Genomic DNA, 24776 nt, shown 5'->3' on the forward strand with positions numbered 1-24776 from the left:
ATTAGAGAAGAGAGAGAGAAATCGGAAAAATCGTCGCTAACGTTTCCTTTCCTCTTCAACAACCTGTGTCCCTCCATGAGAATGAAATTGCAGAGATCGATTAATAGAGGCAATTAGAGAAATTGAGAATTGAAAGTGGAAAAATGATGCTAATCGTTCAAGGACAGATATGTATTGGAGAGTGGAGAAGATAGATTCGAGATTGTCAAAGATGTCAATGCCCGGCGGGAGAGAGGGTTGTCAAAGTTGTGTCTTCTTCATCGCAGGGGAGGAGAGAATAAGGGTGGAGTCAGAGAGAAAAAAAAGAGTAAAAGAGTTTTATTTATCTTTTGAATCTGAACCATTAGATGAGATTGTAATCAACGATGTTGAGAGGGGTAGGCAAAAAGTAGGCAAATTGAGAGTAGGCAGAATAACTTATCCCTTGGATAATTATCTATTTATTTTTCAACTTTCTTTTTATCCAATCATAATTAATTATTAAGCCTTAAAAAAAATAAAGTGCAATTCCTTAAATTTCGATCTTTCATTTCTATATAATTGTATTGAGAAAGGTTATACTTATAATATATTTTTACTTATAATATTTTAAAACCATATTTTAATGGTTGATTTTCGTCAATCAATAGTTATCATTTATTATAAATTAATAATTAATTATTAATGAATTTGATTCGCGAAAATAATAACCGTTAATTGACGAAAATTAACGGTTAAGATATACTCAAAATAGATTATAAGTATAATCTTCATCAATTATATCTACTCAAAATGTTGCCACCTCATTAAAATTTAAGCATATTTTCAATTGCATAAAAAGTCTGACATAAAACAATTTATGTAGCAGAAAAATTGGCACTAAATTTATTTATTTAACGTAATTTCAATCTGTTTTAAATAAATAAAAGACATCTATTTAATAAAAACATAACACTTGCACTGATATATTTCATGACGAGAAAGGAAAGAAAATTATGTCCATGTATTTGCACAAATAGTAATTTTATTTTGAATTGAAATCCGGAGTCGTACCGCTATTCATTGCGATGGTAATGTCAAAAAAGTTATATACACTTACACATGGGTGTGACATGGCAGCATCAGAATATATTACAAGTTCTAATGAAACTATATGACATCAGATGGTAATAATCTATGTATACAGTCATAAAAAGCAATAGTACAAAAATGAACATATTCAGAAATTTTTAACACACTTTTTAATATATATTTATTAGAAAAGATTATATTATCTACCTATTTAATCGTTTGACTTTTATTATTTTTTCATCATTGTTAGATTGTATTTTTTTTTTTTGATAAACAAAAGGGCAAAGAGCCCCAAAACAAAAGAGAACAAAAGATGAAACTACCCCGGGAGTGCCATAACACGCTCCCATCCTACCGAAGCCAGATCACCAAGATATAAATGTTGCACACCAAGCGGAGGATGACTAAAAAAACACTGATCAGCTAGCTCAGCAGAATCTAAAATAAAGTTAGCTAACCAATCTGCACACGAGTTGCCTTCCCTGAAATTGTGATGTGGATAAACCTGCCACTCCTTTCCAAGCCATGTCCGTATACAAGAAACCATCTGCACCTCACGGACTGCTGCACCACAATTGATGAGCACAGTGATTGCCAACAACGAATCACTTTCTAAGATAATTTTCCTGTAACCCTTGCTCCAAGCCCTTTCCAAACCCCTCAAAATACCCCATAATTCAGCTTTAAAAGAAGAGCAGAAACCCAAATTATACGCAAATCCATCCAACCAAATACCTTGGGAGTTCCTAATTACACCCCCACAAGCTGCCACATCAGGATTACCACGGGAAGCTCCATCCGTATTTACCTTCACAAACCCATCCTCAGGAAAGGTCCAAGACACAAGGACGTTGCTAATAAGAGGACCCTGATTAGAAGGCTTTTGATTTGTAACAGCATTATCCATCTCTGAAATAAGTTTTTTAATTATTTCTACTTTACTCCCAACTATAGGCACCTCTTCTCCATGATTCATCATATTCCTCCAGCTCCAAATCTTCCAACAAGTAACCAAAAAACTGGACAGCCAATTTTCTTAACTACTTTCCATGAAATTACCGCTAAAATTAATAGTAATCCACTGTTCAAATGAAGAATTAAAGAAAACAGCGCTATCATTAGTAGGAATAAGACAATCCCAAATTACTTTAGCCCTGTGACAATCCCTCAAAGCATTAATGATAGTTTTATGTTCCTCAATTCCACAAGAACACAAACCATCACTACCATTCCAACTGGACATATAACTATTTGTTAATAGTTTTTGATGGAGCATCTTCCAAATGAAAATTTTTATTCTTTGAGGACCCTTCCAAGTCCAAAGCCTATTCCAAGTTTTTTCAACAGCATCATCAATGACTTCATAATTATACATGTAATCATATAAGACACTCACAGAAACAGATTGGGATTTATGAATCCCCCAAATCTTTCTATTAGGACCATCATAGGCATTAGGAGGTAAAACACTACGGATAATATCAACTATATTTAAAGGTAACCAACTATTCAGGTTAGAAAAATCCCACTCACCTGAAAGGCTTACAACATCAACAACCTTTACATTTTTCAGCCTCGTAATATCCTCATTTTCAGCAAAATCTTCCAATTTGCAGGAACCTGGAAGCCAAACATCCTTCCAGAACCTAACCTCCTTGCCATGGCCAAGCTCCCATTCCATATTATTCTCCATAACATGCCACAATCTACAAACATTCTTCCACAAACTAGAGTCATTATTTTTTGCAACAAAGAGAGAATTTGACCTTGTACCAACCTTGTATTTGGCATGCAGCACTTGCACCCAAAGCTGCTCAGGTTCTGTATAAATTTTCCAAGCCTTTTTAGCCAGAAAAGCATCATTCATCCTAGCTAAATTTCTCAACCCCAGACCACCATGAAGCTTAAGAGATATAACTACATTCCAGTTAATTGGATGATGCCTACATGCATTAATTTTATCTCCCCAAATAAAATTTCTTTGCAACTTCTCTATAGCCTCACACACCATCAGAGGGAGTTTACAACTTTGCATCTGGTAGGCAGGAATTGCAGCCGAAACAGATTGTGAGAGAGTGATCCTTCCTGCTTGAGAAAGGCATTGTTGCTCCTAACTAGTAAGCTTGCTCTTTACTTTTTCCACCAGCCCACCATATAAATGCTTAGAAACTCTACCTTGCCTCATCATAGCTCCAAGATACCTTCCTACATTATTAACACGTTTAAAACCACTGAACTGAACTACTTTATCCATGATCTCATTAGATGTATTCTTTGAGAAATAAACAGAAGTTTTTTTCACACTTAGCTTTTGACCAGACATCTCCTCAAAAATCTTAAGGCACTTGAAAAGAGTTTGAATTTGGTCCTCAGAAGCTTCCATAAACAACATAAGATCATCTGCAAAAGCAAGGTGAGAAATCTTCGGACCACCCTTTCCTACATGCATAGGCTTCCATAATCCCCCATTAACAGTAATTGTAATAATATGGGTCAACTTCTCCATAGCCAGTACAAAAAGATACGGTGATAGAGGATCCCTCTGCCTCAAACCTCTTGTAGGAATAAAATCATCAGTTTTACCCCCATCCCATAGAACATTAATCCCTGTAGAAGAAATACAATTCATGATAATATTGACAAAGGACTCAGGAAGGTGAATTTCATCTAAGGTTTTGCGCATGAAATTCCAACTCACCCTATCATAAGCCTTAACAAGATCAATTTTAATAGCCATATAAGCCCTCTTGCCTCTCATCTTGCTCATAGAATGAACTAACTCTTGGACAATTGTAATATTATCTTGAATTTGTCTGTTTGGAACAAAGCTCACCTGATAAGGAGACACCACCCTTTCCATAATATGCTTAAGCCGACCCACAATAATCTTAGAAAAAATCTTATAGACAACCGAACAGAGAGAAATCGGACGAAATTGAGATATGAGCTTAGGATTCTTAACCTTAGGAATTAAAACAAGAAGAGTTGAATTAACCTCTGCAATTGAATCTAGATTAGACCACATGTTCTTAATAGCAGTGCAAACTTGAACTTTCAATCTATCCCAATTCCTTTGAAAAAAGATAGCAAGGAAACCATCATACCCAGGGGCCTTGTAAGCTCCTATAGAGAAAACAATCTGTTTGATTTCATAATCATTAGGTAGCATAACCATCCTTCTCAATTCATCTTGAGATAAAATTGGCCACATATTATCAGAAATGATCCATCTACGATCAACCACCTCTCCCTCAAACAAATTCTTATAAAACTGGCAAACATGATTTTTTAAAATAGAAGGATCATCTATCCAATCATTAGTACTATTCCGAAGCTTATGGATCTTGTTATGAGATCTATGGATGATAGTCTTCAGATGATAGAACCTTGTGTTCTTATCCCCATCAATAATCCACTTGTGTCTTGATTTCTGATACCACAACAACTCCTCTTGATTAAGAGTAATATTTAATTGCCCTTGTAAAAATTCCTCAACTTCCTTCAATTGGGACTATCCATTGCCTCCCTTTGTTCTTGAATGTTAGCAATTCTTTGATTCAACTCACTCTTACGGTTGTTAATATCCCCAAAAATCTCTCGGTTCCAAGTCTTAAGAGGGGAGATAAGATTTAATAACATATTGTTCACTGGAAGGTTAGAATTCCAATTATCATCCATAAATGTACCAAAACAGGGATGGTCTAACCAAGAGGCCAAAAATCTAAAAGGTCTATAAGCCCAATGCTTCACATGTTTAAAAATAGACAAAACCAAAGGATTATGATCAAACATGATTCTAGGAAGTATCCTAACATCAACATCCTCAAAATTGATCCTCCAACGAGAGTTAGCACAAACTCTATCCAATTTCTTGAAAACCCTGTCTAAGTTATGCCATTTAGGACCCTGCCATGTAAATTTTGCATCCAAACCCTCAATTTCCTCAACTCTGCATGTATCTAAGAATTGCTAAAATCTACCACATTTAGCTAAGTCAAGCCTGGATCGCCCCCTTTTTTTCACTGCTGCATCGAATATCATTGAAATCACCCCCCAAAATCCAAGGTTCATTAATAGATGAGCTAATCTGCATGATTTCCTCCCACATACCATGTCTAATTTCCTCATTGGGATTTGCATAAACTGCAGTACATAAAAAACTTTTGCTGTTATCAAATACAATCTTCATGTGAATAAATTGAGAAGCACTACTGATTAACTGGATTGAAACCTTCCTAGAGTCCCAAAGAACCCAAATTCCACCTGCAAAACCACTGGCCTCTTCAGCAATAACTTTATCAAAATTAATCTTCTTCATAATCTTACAACTGATCATACTACTGGTTCTAGTCTCCATAAGAACAACCACAGAAGCCTTATTTCTATCCACCATCAATTTTAGAGTGCGGCCTAAACTAGCCTTAGCCGCAAAATCAAAGACATTAAAACTTCTTAGGAGAAGGGGCAGGCTTAGATTGCACCTGCCAAACTTTCCTTTCTGAACTTAACACCTGCTGGTTCCTTGTCAGAGCAACATTATTTCCTTTCCCATCTTGACGCTTTCTTCTGCCAGAAACTGCATCAGGGGGCTTAAGGCCTGGCATCTTTAAATGCTCAATCATATGAACTCTTTGCTGAGGGTTCTTACTAACTGTTAAAGTTGAGCCATTATTTTGGATTGAAGAGACCTCCTCCTTGATTCATAACTATACTTCCAACATTCTGAAAGCACTGGTTATCTACTACCATATGACTGAAAGAACCTGAACTTTTTTGTTATGGACACTAGCATCTGCAACTATACTTCTAAACTCCCCAGAATTACCATATCCCTTACCCACTATACTACCACTTTCATCAATCAACATAAAGTTTGAAGATGTTTCAATAACTTTGACAGGGGACTTACCTCCACAACGATTCATATGGGAACTTCGACTTCCCTGCTCTTTGCCAACTTGTAAAGTCCTTTCATTGACATTATTGTCATCCTCTTCCTCAATTTGATGAAGCACACTAAATCTAGGCTCCACATTGTTCTCCCTTCTCAAAACAGACATGCATGGTATTCCTTCATTCTTCTCAATTTGAGCTGGGCCATTCCTGTTGACTCTCCTCTGTCTATTTACCAACATCCAGGGCCCAAATCTCTCATCAATTTTGTTAGGATGAGGACTCTCACTATCAGCTGGAATTCCTTCCTCTCCTTGCTTCAGATTCACATCTCCAAAATGGGATTCCATCGTAGAAGCTTTGACAAGACAATTCTCTGTTCGATGGCCATATTTTCCACATGCAAAGAAAACAAGATGTAATCCCTCATACTCAACATTCTTTAGTTTCCCCTCAATTTTGTACTCAGCCTACAGAGGTTTACTTAAATCCAACTCCACGCAAATTTTGGCAAACTTACCCCTCGCTAGACAAGTCGTTGTAGCATCCATTCTAATGAACTTACCAAGCCAGTTTCCAACCTCCTTGATCAACTTAGTGTTCACATACTCCACTGGGAAACTTGGTAGCCGAATCCACGCCATAATACGGCTAATTGAGGCAGAGAGAGGATGAAAATCAGGCTCCCAGGACCTGATAGCTAAATAATGGTCAAAAATCACCCAACGGCCTCGAGTAAGCGCATGGCTTAAATCTTTTTCCTTTGAGAACCTCACAAGAAAAAACCCATTCTCAACATCAATAACAAATATTTGTCCCTCCCTTGCCCACATATTTTCCAACCTCTTCTTCCTGACTGGAAGCACTATCTTCTTCCCCAACAATTTCACATAAATCGCCTTCTTCCATGGCTTCCAAGCACGCTTCTTAAAGGCATATGATAGATTGAAATTAGTTCTGCCATCTTCATCAGTTTGACAAAGGATCTCAGGCTGATTCGTTGCAACCATTGCGCCTGCTTGAGTTTCCTGAATCTCTTCCTCCTCTGCTTCTGATACTACTTCCTCGACATCCTCATGCATCTCCCATTCTCCGTTATGCCTCATGAGCATCTCTTTGAAAGACATCTTTTCTTCCATCCATGGTTCTTCTCTAGGAACCATTGTCTGATCGTGATTAAAAGCAACATCTCCCCCTTTGTACTTCTTTGTACTCCTCTTCAGATTATCAGCCTCCTCTGAAGAGATTTCCGTCGAGCTCCCAGGTAAAGCCACCGCGATAGGGCTCGCAGTGCTAAGATTCACAGCCATTCTAAATTTTTGATGAAAACTCAAGAGATAAAGTAAAGCAAGAAATTTTGTGAAGATTCGCAGATTGAAAACTCATGGTTAGATTGTATTTAAATCAACAATTGTTTACCGAAAAAAAAAGGCCGAAAGAGAGAAAAACAAAAATTCTAGTTAGTTGAGAAAAATAATTGAATGATTAAACATGTAATAAATAAGTAATAAGGATAAGAAGACTAAATAGATAGATAATATAAATGCCTCATATTTATGACCACTAAGTGATTTCTATATGAAATATATTAAATGAAAATAATTTAATATAATCTAATAAAATTAATATAAAATAGTATAAAGTATAAAAAAAGTCAAATGGAGTAATGTATTGATAACCATTTCCCGTTTATTATGCAAAAAAATTAAGAGATTAATATTTTTTATTGGAAATAAAATTATCTCTTCCATATATAAAAGTATATAAGTCTTATATGAGGTTATATAAGAAAAATATATATGCTATAACTTAGTATAAGATAAAATTTATATTTATGTAAAAGATAAAATTTAAGCTATAACTTAAAAATAATTTTCTTATCATTTTGTTTTTTTGGGGCATTTAGTTAAAGGTTTAATGTAATTTTATCTTCAATTCAATAATTCTATGAGACAGACACGTCAAAAATTGCTATTCAGCGAGCCACAAGGCCAACGCTGCTTCATTCAACACTCCACTCTTTTGGTAAATTTTCTCTCTCTTTCTCTCTTCCCGTTCTTCTATGTCAATTCTATGTTCCCCATGTTTTTTCTTGTTCTTAATTTCGTTGATTACGACGATGTTGTCGGTCTGGTTCGTTTCGTTTTGCTTCTGAATGTGTGTTTGTTTTTTTTTTTTTTTTTTTTTTTAACTTTCTTGTTATATTTTCTGATTGGATAGGATATTCTATTTCCCTCACCTTATCTATTTATCTTCAATACCATCGTATCATAATTTTATTTTTTTATCTCTTCTTTTGAAATTCTCATCTAATAGTAGTGAAGATCAATAGATGACTTGGAAAAAAAGGAAAGGCACGTGAAATAACCTATCCCATTTTCTGATTCTTGCTGCTTCTCAGTTCTTCTTTGTTTTAGGTTTCAACAATAACAGAAAATGCATGTTTGATATTTTCTTTTTGGGACTGTTTTCTGCTGCCAATTTATCTCTCTCTCTCTCTCTCTCTCTCTTTTTCAGTTAAATTTTTCCTGGAGATTGACAACATAGAAAAGCATTGGAACATAGGAATTTGAAAGGTAGAAGACTAAGTATCAGTGGAGAACGTTGAATGTGTTTTTTCTTTTTTAATTTTCTTTTTATATTTTCTGATTCTTAGTACTTCTTTGTTCTTTGTTTTAGGTTTCAACAACAGAAAATGCATGTCCAATTTTTTATTTTTTTATTTTTATTTTTTGACTATTTTTTGCTGCCAACTTATGCCCTTTTTTCCAATTAAATTTTTCTTAGAGGTTGACAACAGAGAAAAACATTGGAATGGAGAAATTTGAGAGGTAGAAGACTGAGTATCAGTGGAGAAGATCGAATTTAGGGTTATGATAAAAAGGATGGATGTTGATGAAGGTCATGTTGATTCTTTCTGGAAGGAGGAAATTAGTGAGAAGGTTCAGAGTCCTATGACAAAGAAAAGGAAATATAGGAAAAAGAAAAAGGAGTATGATGGATGGGGATCAACTTCCCTTATTCGGTTTCTTGAATCCATTGGCAGAGACACAAGCAACCAGATGACTCAAAGTGAGGTGGCTAAGATTGTCAATGAGTATGTTAAGCAGAATGGCCTTCATCATCCTACAGAAAAGAAAAGAATTGTGTGTGATGAGAGGCTTCATTTGCTGTTCAGAAGGAAGGCCATTAGCCGATTGAAAATTAATTACCTGCTTGAATCACACTTTGCTGAGAACTGTGAAGAATCTTCTGATGATATTTTTTCTAACTCGGAAGATGATGTGTATGAAACCCCGAAAACGACAGGTTCAGAGAGGAAGAGTCATCCGAAGATACCGTTTATGGAAAAACCAAGGAGCTGTTTTGCTGCCATCATTCCTAACAACATCAAACTTGTTTATTTGAAGAAGAGTCTAGTTGAGGAGCTTCTACTGGACCCTGAAACTTTTGAGACTAAAGTAGTTGGAAGCTTCATAAGAATCAGACGTGACCCAAATGACTACCTTCAGAAAAATCCATTCCAGCTTCTGCAAGTCACAGGTAATTTGGCTGTTGTAGGTTGATTATGACATTGCATTATTATAAATGCGTTTTTATGACTTTAAATGTACAAGTTGCTTTGAAAGGTATGCTCATCAACTGCTTAATTTTAATACATGTGCTTGTCAGAAGTAAAAGCAACAACAAAAACGAAAACCCAAAAGTACTATTATGTAATCTTTTTTGACATCGTTAGTATAGGTCACATGCATTGTGAAGATCTGGCAAAGTAGTCAAGCGAGTCCTAATTGAACGATTTGGACTATTTGCAATGAATAACAATGAATAAAATAATGTAATCCATTAAACTCATGCCGGGTGCGATTAACATAAATGAAGCAAACTCAAAGTTACTTGTTATGTTCTTTTTAAAATCATTAGTATAGGTCAATACAAGGTTTGATTAGTCCTAATTTAATGATTTGGACTACTTGCAACGAATGACAATGAACAAAACAATTTAATCCAATAACCCTTTGTTGGTTGGGAATCAAATAAATGAAGAAAACCAAATTGTACTTATCACGTGCTCTATTTTGACATCATTAGTATACATCATTTGCCAGGAGTGATTAATCCAAATTGAATGATTTGGACTATTCGCAATGAATGACAATGAACAAAACAATGTAATCCAATAACCTCATGCCGAGTGGGATTGACATAAATGAATCAAACTCAGATGTGCTTATTATGTACACTTTTTTTACATCATTAGCATAGGTCAATGCCAGGTGCGATTAGTCCTAATTGAACGATTTGGACAATTCTCAATGAATGACAATGAACAAAATCAATAACCTCATGTTGGGCGCGATTAAAATAAATGAAGAACACCAAATTCTACTTATAATGTACTCTTTTTTGACGTCATTAGTATGGGTCATTTGTCGGGCTTGATTAATCCTAATTGAACGATTTGGACTATTCACAATGAATGAAAATGAACAAAACAATCTAATCCTTTGGTTTGCAATTAATTTTCCATGGGATCCTTCCTGGAATTGTTTCTCTTTTGTTGCACATTCATCTACTATTTATTTGCAAATTTGATATGCCATTTGACAGTTGAATATGACAAATGTAGAAAAATTAGGCGATGGAATATATTTCTTCTAATTAGCTGAAATACTGTTTTTTCTGGGCTATCTTTCAGGTATAAAGAAGAGCTCTGGAGTGGATGGGGAAATTCTCCTACAAAGCTCTGGTTTCATCAAAGACATCAGCATTCACATGCTTTCAGATGTTAACTTCTCTGAGGTACAGTTGAGTTATCTTGCTATTTTAGCTTTATTTAGTAAAAATTCTGGACTCTGTCAGTGAGAGCTAACTCAACTAGTCAGATCAAATTGCATTTACTCAAAGATCTTAGGTTTAATTCATGCTAGTGATCCTTTATTGGTAAGTCATATCTACCATTTTAAACAGCTTGTGCCATGTCCTGAACTTGGAATTGGGCAACTTTTCATCTGCCTTAATTTTAATGTAAAAAAAAACCACTCCCCATTAAATCTTGACTAGCGAGGGAAATGGTGAGGGCAATCCTTGTAAACTCTGGTGCTAAGCCAAAAGCGTTATCTGTCTGGAACCATCTTTCTTAACCAATTTTTAACAAATGAATGGAATAATGATGGATTATATCATTGACAGTTTTAAAGTAGCACATTTTAACTGGAAGTTGATGGTTTTTTTGCTGTTTCTGACTGCTGATTCTCTGCTGTACTATCATTTGGTATCCTGACATAATATAAATTTTTAATAATGCATAGTTAAATTATAGATGTGACATGTGTATCTGTTCTGGCGATAGCAATGCATGAAAATTATACCAAAATGCTAATTGGAAAAAAATACACACACACACACACAATGCATCATAATGGAATATAGTAAAACAAGACCTCATGGAGTAGGATATAGATTGGCGGACAATATGTTTTAAGACGGCTCTTTGACGCATTGGGGTTTTTTGTGATTTTAATTTATCAATTTAGTATTTGGTTCAACGTATTTACGAATGAGGGTCATTTAGTGACGCGAGGGGGACCCAGCGTCACTGAGTGCCGCTACCAACCCCCCGCGCCACTCATACTTTTTCTTTTTCTTTTTACTTTTTCCTATTGAGTGTCGCCCCCCTCCCCCGCGGCACTCACAGAATTGTGCCAAGTGGCACAATCTTGTTACTTCTATTATCGTAAAACTTCGAAAAGCCATAACTTTTGACTCGGGTATCCAAATCAGATGTTTTTTTTTTATTTCACATAACTTTTCGAGATCTATGCAATGACATCTCATTTAACATATTTTATCTCTCACAAACATAATTCAAATCTGTAAAAAAGTGTAATTAGTGTTGCAAATTTGAACTATATTAATGAAAGGTAAAATATATCAAATGAGGTGTCATTGGGTAGATCTCGAAAAGTTATGTGAAATAAAAAAAAAAAAATCATTTGATTTGAATACCCGAGTCAAAAGTTATGGCTTTCCGAAGTTTTACGGTAATAGGAGTAACCAGATTGTGCCACTTGGCACAATTCTGTGAGTGCCTCAGGGAAGGGGGGCACTCAATAGAAAAAAGTAAGCAAAAAATAAAAAAGTGAGTGACGCGGGGGGTTGGTAGCGACACTCAGTGACGCTGGGTCCCCCTCGCGTCACTTAATGACCCCCGTTCGTAAATACCTTGAACCATATACCAAATTGGTATATTAAAGGAATAAAAACCCCTAATGGGTGAAATAGCCGTTTTAAGACAGATTGGTGGAAAGCTATTAGCATTGCGGAGGGTTAAGCCCGTTTTTATTCTTGTGTTCCAGAGAGTCTCTCTTTAGTCATTTCCCCCTATATCTCTGTTTATTTCTTTCTTTACCTCTACCTTTTCTCTTTTTTCCTTTCTATTTCTCTTCTCTTATTTCTTTCTTTAATGTTTTTATTTATTTTTATTTTTCCATTTTTTTCTCTTATGTATTTTTCTCTTTTATTTATCTTTATTTTCACTTTATTTTATTTTTAATTGTTTATTTCTATTTTTTAATTGCTAGTTTTATTTATATTTTTTTAATTTTCATTTTTATCCTTTTTTATTCTCTCAATCTTTTTGTACTTTTCGTTTGGGTTCATCAGACACCGACCTCAACTAGTTTAGGATAAAGGTGTTGTTGATGTCGATGCAGCATAATGGAATATGTTGTCTTCTTTCTGACTACAGTAATTAGAGAAGAATTAGAAAATATCTTATCATTAATAAAGTTCTAGAAAGTGATGCAGGTTTCAAATAACTTTTCCAAGCCAGTTTAGAGGAACTAAAAGGATAAAGTAGACTGCTTCAAGGTCTTATTCCAGTACCAATTGATGCCAGACTAAAATTTTGAAGTAAAGGAGGGGATGTGACAGGCACAATATAAAAGAAGGAAAAAACCCATATGAAGTATACCTGTTAGTCATTAATAAAGCTAGTACCTTGCCCTAAACTTTGTGGATCAGGGGATGTGCTTCTTGCTGCTGCTATTTTATGAAACTATATCTTCATTCTAACCTGCAATAAGATTTATTTATAATTAGTCTCAAGGAAAAACCTAAAAATGTAATAATTGTACAAAGGAAAATCTGAAATCAATATTTCAGTCATAAAGGAAAATACAAAGCTTAAAAATAATTTGGAAATCTGAAAACTAGAGAGTGGAGCTAAATGATGTGGAAATTCTTAAGCTAAAACAAAAGGGATAGGATATTGTAACAACCAATTAGTGTTACTACCAATGTTACTACCTATGTAGCACCGATACGACACGCGACACGTGACACGACACGACACTCCGACACGTCAATCCTAAAAAATTATGGATTTCGACACGTTGGGACACGTTTTAATATTAAATAATATTTTTAATTTGTATAGTGTATATTTCATTTAATATTTAATAATTTAACAAAAAAATGAAACTAAATTAATAATACCCTTCAACACGTTATAAAGATGGAAGCTTTAATAAAAAAAATAAGAACTGGCATGAGAGAGATATATAATATCAGATAGAGAGATCAAATCATATTAGAGAGAGATCAGAGAGAAGAAGAAACAACAAGAGCGTGATAGGAATTGACAACAATGATGTTGAGATGATCTCTTATCTACTTAAGGGGAAAAAAGACAAAAAGATAAAATTGATATGATCAGGTGGAAGCTTTATTAATATATTTTAACTTTTAAAAAAATAAATTTTTTTTAAAAAAAATTAAAAAAAAAATTAAAAATTTTTACGAAAATGCCATTTGACCGTGTCGGACACGGTCAAATTCGCGTGTCGAAATGGTCAACGTGTCGGAAAAAGTCAACCGCGTGTCCGACACCGTGTCGGAGCGTGTCAGACCTGACTATTCCTGTCTTTACAAGTGTCCGTGCTTCCTTGGTTACTACCAATCAATTTCACCGTTATATCGATTATTTTGATCCAACGATTATATTTATTTTCATCTTTGTATGGTTATGATTCCCCATATTTAATGTGAAAGCATTAAATATGGAAAATCATAACTATACAAAGGTAGAAATAAATATAAAATATTAAATATGTGGAATCATAACTATACAAAGATAGAAATAAATATAACTGTTGGATCAACGTAATGATCTAACGGTGAAATTGATTGGTAGTAACACTAATTGGTTGTTACAATATCCTTCCCCAAAACAAAATACAAAATAAATGTCATATGAATTCCCAACCCCATGATTTACTTTGAAATTCCTTTTGATCTCCATTAATAAGCTTATAATTTTTTCATTCGTAATCATCTCATGTTTTTTTATTTTAACTTTGTTTTACTAGCTAAAATAATTTTAATAGATGTTGTGTAATACCCCATATTTTTATTAATAAAATAATAAAAATAATAATAATAAAATAATAATAAACTATAAATTAGTACTAATAATATATATATATATATATATATATATATATATATATATATAAATTTTATGGTGATAGATAACAAAGTATAAATTTTACCTTTGATAAAATAATTTTGTGCGATATGAGTGCTATTGGAAAATAATTTTGATACTTTGTAATACTCTAGATTATTTATAATAAAATAATATATATATATATATATATATATATATATATATTAGATAATAAATTATGATTAATTGATTTATTAATTGATTGATGATTTATGTATTCATGTTTGATTAGTAATGATTGATTAGTAATTTGATTAGATATAATGAGTCAATCATGAGTCAGCCTTAAGTTAGCAAATAAGTTAGTTATATTCTAAGAAATTAAGAATAAAAAGAAAATATTGTATGAAGCCAATATCTGAGCCAGATACATCAGTGAGGAATAAGGAAATAATTGCACGAGACCCATATCCGAGCCCAAAACTTTAACTATAAATAGAGGCGTAACCTAACCAAACCAATTCACTCTGAATCCTCAATAATTCTCCACTACTCTTTTTCTCCTTTACACTCTCTCTCCTCACTTCAAATTTTTATTTTTATTATTATCTTTCTTCTGGTTACCAACCGATTCTCTGCCCCAAATTACTCTTTTCTTCTAGAAGTTAGCGGAAACGGAGACCAGGTAATCCTAATCCCTAGAGAGTCATAGATTATATTGATATGAATTTTGTTATATGTAATCCTATTCGTAGGTTATTTCTTTTATATAAAACTTGGATGTAATCCTAATCCCTAGGTATTTTTAGATTATATTTTATGTAAAATTTGGTATACGTAATGCTCTAGGTGAATGTAAGATAGTTTTATATTAAATTTGTTGAATGTAATCTTAATTCTTAGAAAAATTTAGGATGTTTTCATATATTATATGTAACCCTTAGGGTATTTAAATTAAAAGTTTGAGCTCCTCAAATTAACTAAAAGACATAAGGTTAAAAAAAAATATGGGGTATTACATGCTGACAAATAGTGTACTTTTGCATAAGAATCACAACTTTCTGCGACTGCTTTGAACCATCTTTTCAATGATTTTTATCATGTTTGAGAACTTTTATGCCTTCCATTGTATCTGTATAATTCTACCTTTAAATTTTTCGGTTTTCGACCCGTGACTTTGGTTTCAGGAGGAGTGTGAGGATTTGCAGCGAAGAGTAAAAGACGGCTTGCTCAAGAGACCTATGGTTGTAAGTTCTTTTCAGTGCTTTGAATTTTTCTAAAATAACAAAACTCCTGCAGCACGAGAATAATCCACTTCCTTAATTGTGAACTGAAAAGGAATGTAGAGCGCAGTGTGTTCTTTATACATGAGATTCTGTTTTACCCTAAATACTATATCTGATGCTTTAATGAATCTGAATATTATAACAATACCTTATTTTTTTTGTTTATACATGGTAGGTAGATATAGAGCAGACAGCAAGAGTATTACATGAGGATATGACTAAGCATGTACGTACTGAACTATTATGGAACCCTGTGTTTCAATTGCTTCATTCATGTTTCAGTTTAGTGATTTTCTCACAGTCTGTTGATTTGCAGTTTTTACGTCTGTTAAAACACCAGTCCTTTGGCACAGTAAATATTAAGATATACAAGAAAAAGGGAAAAGATACAGAATCAATTGATCAAGAAAGTAGGACATCATATTAGCCATCTGTATTTGCATGAGAATTGTTCTTTGCTTCAGATTGTGTGGATATCATTTAATGAACAGATCGATATTATTCTTATTTACTAGGCTGAATTTGCAATGAAACAAGAAGATACACAACACAAACATTGAAACAATGTGATATATAGCTTTATTGGTAATTTTTGCTTTCACAAGTTAAGCCCCTGTAAAAGAATGGGAGCCTTGGCACAACGGTTGGAGTTGTCATCATGTGACCTAAAGGTCATAGGTTAAATCAAGTAATCAGTCTCTTGCAAATGCAAGGTAAGGCTGCCTACTATATAGACCCACATAATGAGTCTGACCCTTCCTTTACGTAGTGGGAACTTTATAGCTCCAGGTTGCCCCTTTTTAAACTAAGTAGCTGTTAAACTGTTGTATCTTGTGTATCAAAAGATAATCAAGTGAGATAACACGCTATTACCAAATTTCTTTTGTAAATATATTAGCATCTTCAAATTCTGTTGTGCTTGTGAGTGCCAATATGCAACAGTTACATACTCTGTTTCAAATCAAAATGTATTCCTCAGTTGCTCATATTCTGTGCTTGGACATAGCTTGACCGTTTTTAATCAATTAACCCGTGTTGATTGATTGGCCTCTCTTTAGGGATATCATGTAGTTTTTCTTTTATCACCCCACTTTCAATTATAGGTGTGTACTAAATTTGTCAAGTAACCTTAGGAGTAAAGAACACTTTTGGATTTATGGAACTTCTTAGATACTGTTTAGTATTTATACATGCTAGCCATACCTTGGATATATTTCATGTACTTCTTCATGTTTGTCTGTGTTTAATATCAATGCTTACATAGAATTTTATATTATATTTGTCCTGTTTCGTCAGTGTGTTGTGCTTTACATGCTTGTTTCAAGTAAGAATTCATGTTTACGCTTTTGATATATGGGCTTGGATTTTCACTTAACTTTAATGCTTTCTTATTATATGGTGAATCTGTTTCAGGGGCTGCCAAGAGAACTCGATCGGTTACAAAATCTTATTGATCGAGCTAATGAAAAGGGTTTGCATAGAGAATATCCTTTTCTGATATTAGATGATAACTTTTTTTCTTTATTGTGGTAATATCTGCGTATCCATTTTTTGCATCAGAAAATATCAGTATGTGGTGACGTATGCTGCTGAACCTATTTAATGTATTGCACTACACTCTTGTCATACTACTAAATTTGTTCTCTAGTAGATACTGCATAGATTTTTAACTGTATTATTAGTCATAAATAAAAATCAGTGGCTGTTTATGCCAATCATAGTCGCCCATGACATCTTCATGATCCTTGATTGTAATGATTTCTTGTTTATTTATATTATTAAATAATGATACTGATTTGCTCATTAAACTATTGAATAAATGAAATAAAATCTAATATTTTCTTAGTTTGAGTCATCAAATCAATTCTTGTCCAGTTCTTCTGTATTTCATCTGTCAGTTGCATAATTCTTCCTTAATTTGTCTAATAATTTTCTTATATAAATTCTTTCAGTCTCATATTGTAGGATAATTTTTAAGGTGATGCATCTTTTCTGATCAGAACCACATTATGAACCCTGGACTTTTACTCAAATTCTTGCCTAACCCCCTGATTTAAGCCCAGGTAGCATGTAAGAGGAGGTCGCTTCTGTGTATCTCTTTGAGGCAGTATGCAGATTTATGCATAGCATGACTGGATACCACCTTAAAGATGTTACTCGTGTTTAAAGTAATGCGTGCTGACTGCTGATTACATTAAAATCCCTTTTGTGGCTTTGACTTTCTTTTAGTACTGTAGACATACTCAATGAGAAATTTATAGTGATGAAAGTTTTCAATTAGGATTCTGTCTGATCATTATGTACATTATGCTAAATGCTTTATATAGAGATCCTTTTTAGTCAAAAAAATGTAAAAAAAGATTTTCTATAAAACAGAGATTCCTTAATTGATTGGAAGTACACTGGATGAATACCTACAAAAAAGGGAGAAACTTCAGAGTCCAGAAGAACAGGAACGTTTATTGCATGAAATTCCTCAAGTTATTGCAGATGATCTAGAATCTGAACGTAAAACACCAATTGTTCCAGAGATAAAAATAAAAAAGGATTTGATTACCAGTACAAAAGCATCTTCAGTGTCTAAGGTCCCAAAAGCAGTTGCAGATGGTTTTGTATCCAAGGCTACAAAACTGGATATGGCTGATCATGTAAAACAAGAAAACAAATCCCCTAAGTCAATTGTCAGTCTGGATAGAGCATCAGAAGTTCCTCTTTTCAATATGGCAGTGGACGGCACTTTGTCGAATTGCATATCTGGTGACACTGCTGCAGGTTTGTTATAAAGATTTATTTTCTTCCATGATCTCTTTTTTAAATATAAGCCTTTTTTTTATCTGCAAATGCGCTTGACGGAAATACTACTGTATGTTTTGTTTGGTGCAAAGAACTTTACTTGGAAAATATGGTTGTTCTGCTCATCAAAAGACACCACAGTATAGCATAGGAATCATACTTCTATATGCCCCTTTACCTACCTATGATCTTGATCGAAAGGAAATGCTCCAATGTCTGTGGCCATACCCAATTTTACTGGAAAGTTCTAAGTGTCTAATCCCAAGTGTAACTAGTTGCCGGAAATATTGAGTGCGACAGTAGTACTGAGCTCAGTACTACTGCCACTCAAGTGTTTACATTTGCCTGAATGTATTTGTATTTTTCTTGAACCTTTCTCACTATTTCAAACACTTTTTCATTATTTTCAATCTCTTTTCCAAAATCTTATATGGTTGTTGAGATGCATTTTGTAGAGAGAATGAGAAAGGTACAATTTTGTAATTTTTTTTTTTTAATTTTCTTGTTGCTTATCCTTAGGACACAAATTCTATAGTGTTTAGAGATTGATTTTGATTTTAATTTGATTTTCTATTGATGTAATATGTTTATGTGTTTAATTTAGTTATTTATTTTTTCTAACTTTGAACCTCTATTTGTGATTTAACAACCCCTATTTTTAGGCTTTATACAACCCCCATTGTGGCAAAGCAAAAAGACGGAGTGGCCTGTTTGCACGGATGAACACGTAAAGCTCCGAACACAAATGGAATCACCCAGGTTTCAAAACAATCCTTTGAACTTTTTTTCTATTGGAGGTATTTTTGTGTGTGATCTAACCATCACTTTTTTCTTCTTTTCTTGTGTTGAAATATTTAAATAGAGAAATGGACACTTCAAAAAGCAAAATGAGTAATTTTATTTATTCAGAATCGTCTTCTTTTAGTGAGATGGACACTTCAAAGAGTGACTATGATAACGAACAAACAAAGATGCCAGTAATTGTGAATAAGGAACAAGATGGATATGAGCCAAAAATTGGAATGATATTTTCAAATGAAGATGAAGCTTATGATTTTTATAATGATTATGCTAAATTTGTTGGCTTTACTGTGAGAAAATCAAAATATCGTAGATTCGCAGATGGAAGCATAAGCCAAAGGACATTTGTTTGTGGAAGAGAAGGGTATAGAAAGTTGAAGGACCCTTCACATGTGAACAAGAAAAATAGGAGAGAAACAAGAACGGGTTGTCAAGCTATGATATGTTTCAAAATTGAGAAGGATGCTTGGGTTGTTTATAAATTCATTCCAAATCATAATCATGATCTTGTGAAATCATGTGCAAGAGCTATGTTAAGATCACAAAGGCATGTAAATGAAGCATATGCTAATATGATTGAAGATATGGACAATCCTGGTGTAAAACCATGTAAGGTGTTTTCATATTTTGTTGAAGCTGCTAGAAGAGTGGAAAATGTTGGATTTTTGAAATCTGATTGCCTACAAAGTGAAAGAAGCAAAAATCGTAACGCAGGAGATGCACAAAGTGTTATAAATCATTTCAGAAGTTCACAAGCAAATGATCCGGCATTCGTCTATACAATGCAAGTAGATCATGAAAACCGCATGACTAATTTTTTTTGGAGAGATGGGATATCAAGGATAGATTATAATCACTTTGGAGATGTAGTTATTTTTGACACAACCTACCGAACAAACAAATATAATATGGCTTGCGCACCTTTCATTGGGGTAAATCATCATAAGCAAAGTGTTTTGTTTGGTTGTGCTTTCTTGTTTGATGAGACAACAGAGTCATTCATTTGGCTATTTGAATCTTTTTTGGAAGCAATGGGAGGGCTGCAACCTAAAACAATTTTTACTGATCAATGTCAAGCAATGGCCAATGCTATTAAAAGAGTTCTTCCTGAATCTCAACATCGACTTTGCTTGTGGCATATTGGTCAAAATGCAGCCAACCATCTTTCTTATTATTTGGGAAATTCTGACTTCAAGGTGTTATTTAATAGGTGTCTCTACAATTGTGGATCAGAGAAAGAATTTGAAGACGTGTGGACCCGTTTACTTACAAAAGTTGATATTTCAAAATGCTCATGGTTGAAGAAAATTTATGACTTACGAGCAAATTGGTGCCCAGCATTTAGTAAAAATTATTTTTCAGCTGGCATCTTATCAACACAAAGAAGTGAGAGTATGAATAATGTTTTCCGCACTGTCACTTGCAAGACAATGTCTCTTACTCAACTTGTACTTCGTTATGAAATTTTTTTGGAGCGTAGACGTTGTTCAGAATTGCAAAAGGACTTTGAATGCAATCAATCTACGCCTCCTAGAGTAAAACAACTTACAGGTATGGCTGCACAAGTTGCACGGGTATATACTCATGTTATTTTTGAAGAATTCTATGAAGAATTGTTTGAATCTTTATCCGTGGCAATTGAAAAAATCAATGAAAGTGGTACTTTCTTTTGTTACAAGTTGGTTAAATCTGGTGATGACAAACAATATTTTGTGACATTTGAATCTGCGAATTGCTTGGTTGAATGTAGTTGTAAAATGTTTGAATCTGTTGGTCTCCTGTGTCTTCATGCATTGAAAGTACTTAATTTTCACAATATTTTTCATATTCCTTCTCAATATATCTTGAAGAGGTGGACAAAAGATGCTAAAGATAGTTTTAGTATAAGTGACAATGGAAAACAAGCTTGTGAGGTTTCAAGACAAGGAATTAATCTACGTATGAGCCAAATAATGAGAAAGGCCATTTATTTTGCAACGAAGGGTGCATTGACAAATGAGACAACCAAAATGGCTGAAGATCACTTAGAGCAAGGGATAAAAAGCTTGGAGAGGATGTTTAAAAATATTTGTATGATGGATACAACTGAAGTTGATGATAAAATTAGTGATGAAGAGAAAGATGAGCACAATAAATTATTAGATCCACAATGTGTTCAAGCAAGGGGAGTTACAAATGCTAGACTCAAAAGTCAGTTGGAAAAGAAAAGGTGCAAGAGAAATGTATCACAAGCTCATAATAAATCCCAAGGTGCTAGTACATCCAAATCTCCAAGACATAATCATGTTTATAAAGGTAAAATGAATAATGTAATTAGGAATTTTTATTTTTTTTCATTATGTGTAATTATATGCTTATTTTTGCCATTGTAAACTTGTTTAGGCAAAGCTTCAAGAGTCAAAGATTTTAGCACCTCTTCTACACCTCCACCAACTTTTTGTTTTCCATCTCTCTCTCAAGTGTCAAGTGCTAATGTAGCTCCACCTGCATTTTGTTTTCCATATATGTGTCAAGTGCCATATACACAGGTATTGCTATATCTGTTAAGTACCAGTGCATCTTTCATTGTAATGTTGAGAATTATTTTAGTATTATTCATAAAGAAGCTACTTATAGTCTTTATTTGTTATAGGACCCTAATATAGGAGTAGCGGGTCTTGATTGTTCATATGATTCACAATCGAGCATCCAAGAGATGGTACTGCACGATTCATGTGGTGTTTAAGTCTATTGAATGTTATGAATTTTGTAAATCTGAACCCTTTTTACTACTTTGAACTCAAGTGCTCAAGTGCTTTACAGGTTCATTTAAATTCAAGTGCTCAGAACCTCAATGGCAATTTTGCTACTCAAAAAATTGATTGAGGAATGGTAAGAAGTCTTGTCAATTTTTATAATGAGCATTTCTTGGTATAATATAATACATCTTAAACTTGAAGAGAGGAAACAACTCTTTGATTCTGATTTATGCTTTTGTGCAGTCTAGCCTCATGTGCAAGCTTCACCATCTATATGTCATTAGGAGTAAATCTCGTGTAACAATCTTTCATTGATCATGCTCTTAAAAATATGGCATGCAATGACAATTTATTTTAAAAAGTTGTATGAATCTGTAACTCTAGCTTAAAGAAATTTTTTTTTATGTAATTACCGAGTCGCAGTTTTGGACTAGTTCATATATTGTGAATTTTTTCTGTGTAACTTAACACATGGTAACAGGAAATTGTTGGGGAAGATATTGTTTACCTGTTAGTATTACTTTTACTTTATCTTGTTTTTCTAAAAAAGAACATATGGTAATAGTAATTTGTTGGAAAAGAAATGCAAATCTTCATCAACTCAATCTCTTTTGTACAAGTATAATTTGTTGTTCCATCTTTGAAATTAGACACAATCGTCTTAACTAAATGGTCCTGCATTTTTTCATGTATGGGTCTTGTCCTTGTTTTACAATCGCATAGAGGATAGCATCCCCATCACATATTGCTAAACTTAAAAGGGATGGCGATCGTCTCATAGCCCTTCCTTTCTCCACCACTGCAAGCCAGCCAGATCCCCTCCTATAGCAAAGAACTCTATTCTCTAGCAAACAGCTCTATTGAAACTATTAGTCACTACCAAAACGACTTGATTAAGAACTATTTTAAGTAGTGAAAGACCTTCCAAGATGTTCTTATACTTAATGACCTTAAGTAAGAAGAACTTGTCAGATTGGGTGAGGTTTATAATTTGAAGACTTAATTTAACGTGACAATTAATTATGAATTACCATTACTAATTTAATCTTTGTTTTCCCTTTATAAATGTTTAGTAGATAACCTCAATCGTAAGGAACATTGATGTTCAATTTCTTATTGTTTCAGAGGGGACATATTTTTGCCTAAGAATTTATATTGTAAAATCTGGTAGTATCATATTAGAAAATAAAAATAAAAAATAAAAATAATACTTCGTGTAACTGGAAGTGCATAATCATTCTTGATATTTAAATTAAGAAGCATGCATTACTAGCAAACATTGACAGAAATGACATCAAGATTTAGAAATTAGAGGGAAGTATTGAATTGGATTTATCCAATGTTCATAAAACAACCACCGAAGTTCCTGACAACATCTATAAAACAAATAACCTAATACAAAATTGGGAAAATATTTTCTCATGTTATCGGAAAAAGTATTTCTCATGTCACTCATATCGATCTATGTACTTTTTTTTATTATTATTTCTTAATGAAGGGACTCACCTTAAATACGTGGGCATAGAAAAATTTCTCCTCTCATATAAAAGGAAAAAAACAAAGCCATACAAAATTAAGTTCATTTCTCATTAGTCACCGAGTCTCTCTTTTTGGCAAAAAAATTAATTTATTGTTTTTTTAATAAAAAATTACGAATATGTAGTTATTTTAAAAATAATTACGAAAATATAGCAGTCAAACACGCCCCCATGGGGCGTGACCCAGTAGAGAAAGACACGTCCATGTGGGGCGTGAGTCATACGAGAGACACGCCCACATGGAGCGTGATCAGGAGAGACACGCCCAAAAAGAACGTGAGTGGTTTGTAGAGACACTCCCCATTTGGGCGTGACCCAAGAGAGAGACACTCCTCATTGGGACGTGTTTCACCAGGTGCTGCCACCTGTCACAGTTTGACCGTAAAAGTTCGAAAGTCTATAACTTTTGACTCGGGTGTGTGAATTAGGTAATTTTTTTTTTATTAAGAGCGTGAATTCAAATTCCAATGACTGATGTGAGAATTTCATTGGTCGTGCAATTTGTAAAAATTAAGTTTAGAATTATAAATTCAGCAGTAGCTCTATCATATGCATGCTTTCACAAGAGTGATAAAGAATTAAAGATGATGTTACAAATTACTAATTATATTTAGGGTAAAGTGTGTGTCATTTTAAAGGATGTAAAGTTGTGTCATTTTAAGAGAGAGAAAGAGATAGATAAAGGAGGAGAGAGAGTTGACAAAAAAAAATAAAAGTGTGGGTCCCACCTCTTTGTGAGAGTGAAAGGATATAAGTTGTGTCATCTAAAAGGATAAATATTTTTCCCTTATATTTATAGTTCAGGTTTGCATGGACAAGATAGTAATTAAACCTGCAACATGGTAGGCACTAGGGGTATAAATGGGTCAGGCTGGCCCAGCCCAGCCTACAGCCCGGCCTACATAAAGCCTAGCTTGGCCCAGCCTTTCAGAAAAGTAGAGTAGGCTTAGGTTTTTAAGAAAGCCTTTTTAACAAATAGGCTGTAGGCCAATTTTGTCAAGTCTGGCCCGAAGCCTTGTAGGCTAGCCTATTTGATTTATTAAAAATAAAATAATATTTATTTTATGTAGCATGGCAAAGTACCAATACTAGTACCTATGTAATTTCTCTTGTAGACTTTATTTCAGCACCCAATAATTGTATTTTTCTTATTTTTCCTATTTCTTTGACTCTATTCCTCTATGATATACATTCTAGAGCTGGGGTATTATGTTGACTCTTTCTT

At 33.8% G+C, this 24776-nt stretch overlaps 1 protein-coding gene across 3 annotated transcripts; it reads left to right on the plus strand.

The window, feature by feature from the left end:
- Positions 1 to 7948: 7948 nt before the first annotated feature.
- Positions 7949 to 22503, plus strand: LOC133307752 (protein FAR1-RELATED SEQUENCE 5-like). Of its 3 annotated transcripts, none has more exons than XM_061508303.1 (13): positions 7949 to 7968; positions 8731 to 9486; positions 10643 to 10746; positions 15583 to 15642; positions 15857 to 15907; positions 17095 to 17165; positions 18083 to 18453; positions 19137 to 19233; positions 19337 to 21570; positions 21658 to 21803; positions 21908 to 21973; positions 22078 to 22146; positions 22257 to 22503. In XM_061508303.1, exons 2-12 carry the CDS (start codon positions 8817 to 8819, stop codon positions 22138 to 22140), a joined length of 3933 nt encoding a protein of 1310 aa, XP_061364287.1. In that variant the 5' UTR covers positions 7949 to 7968; positions 8731 to 8816; the 3' UTR covers positions 22141 to 22146; positions 22257 to 22503. The 3 variants fall into 3 exon arrangements, with proteins under 3 accessions (XP_061364287.1, XP_061364286.1, XP_061364288.1); XM_061508302.1 differs by lacking the exon at positions 7949 to 7968 and adding an exon at positions 8459 to 8519; XM_061508304.1 differs by lacking the exon at positions 7949 to 7968 and adding an exon at positions 8459 to 8519 and having other exon boundaries at positions 22262 to 22503.
- Positions 22504 to 24776: the final 2273 nt, after the last annotated feature.

Source organism: Gastrolobium bilobum, unplaced genomic scaffold (genome assembly GCF_033153095.1).
Source record: "Gastrolobium bilobum isolate Gb01-03AN ecotype WA unplaced genomic scaffold, APGP_CSIRO_Gbil_v1 utg6313, whole genome shotgun sequence".
In the NCBI taxonomy this organism is placed as follows: Eukaryota; Viridiplantae; Streptophyta; class Magnoliopsida; order Fabales; family Fabaceae; genus Gastrolobium; species Gastrolobium bilobum.

Excerpts from the sequence above, each read along its gene's own strand:
- LOC133307752 (XM_061508303.1), top strand. The coding sequence starts at position 8,817 with ATGATAAAAAGGATGGATGTTGATGAAGGTCATGTTGATTCTTTCTGG. Across the intron at positions 9,487-10,642 it reads CCAGCTTCTGCAAGTCACAG|GTATAAAGAAGAGCTCTGGA; the intron begins GTAATTTGGCTG and ends GCTATCTTTCAG. Across the intron at positions 17,166-18,082 it reads GAAAAGGGTTTGCATAGAGA|ACTGGATGAATACCTACAAA; the intron begins ATATCCTTTTCT and ends GATTGGAAGTAC.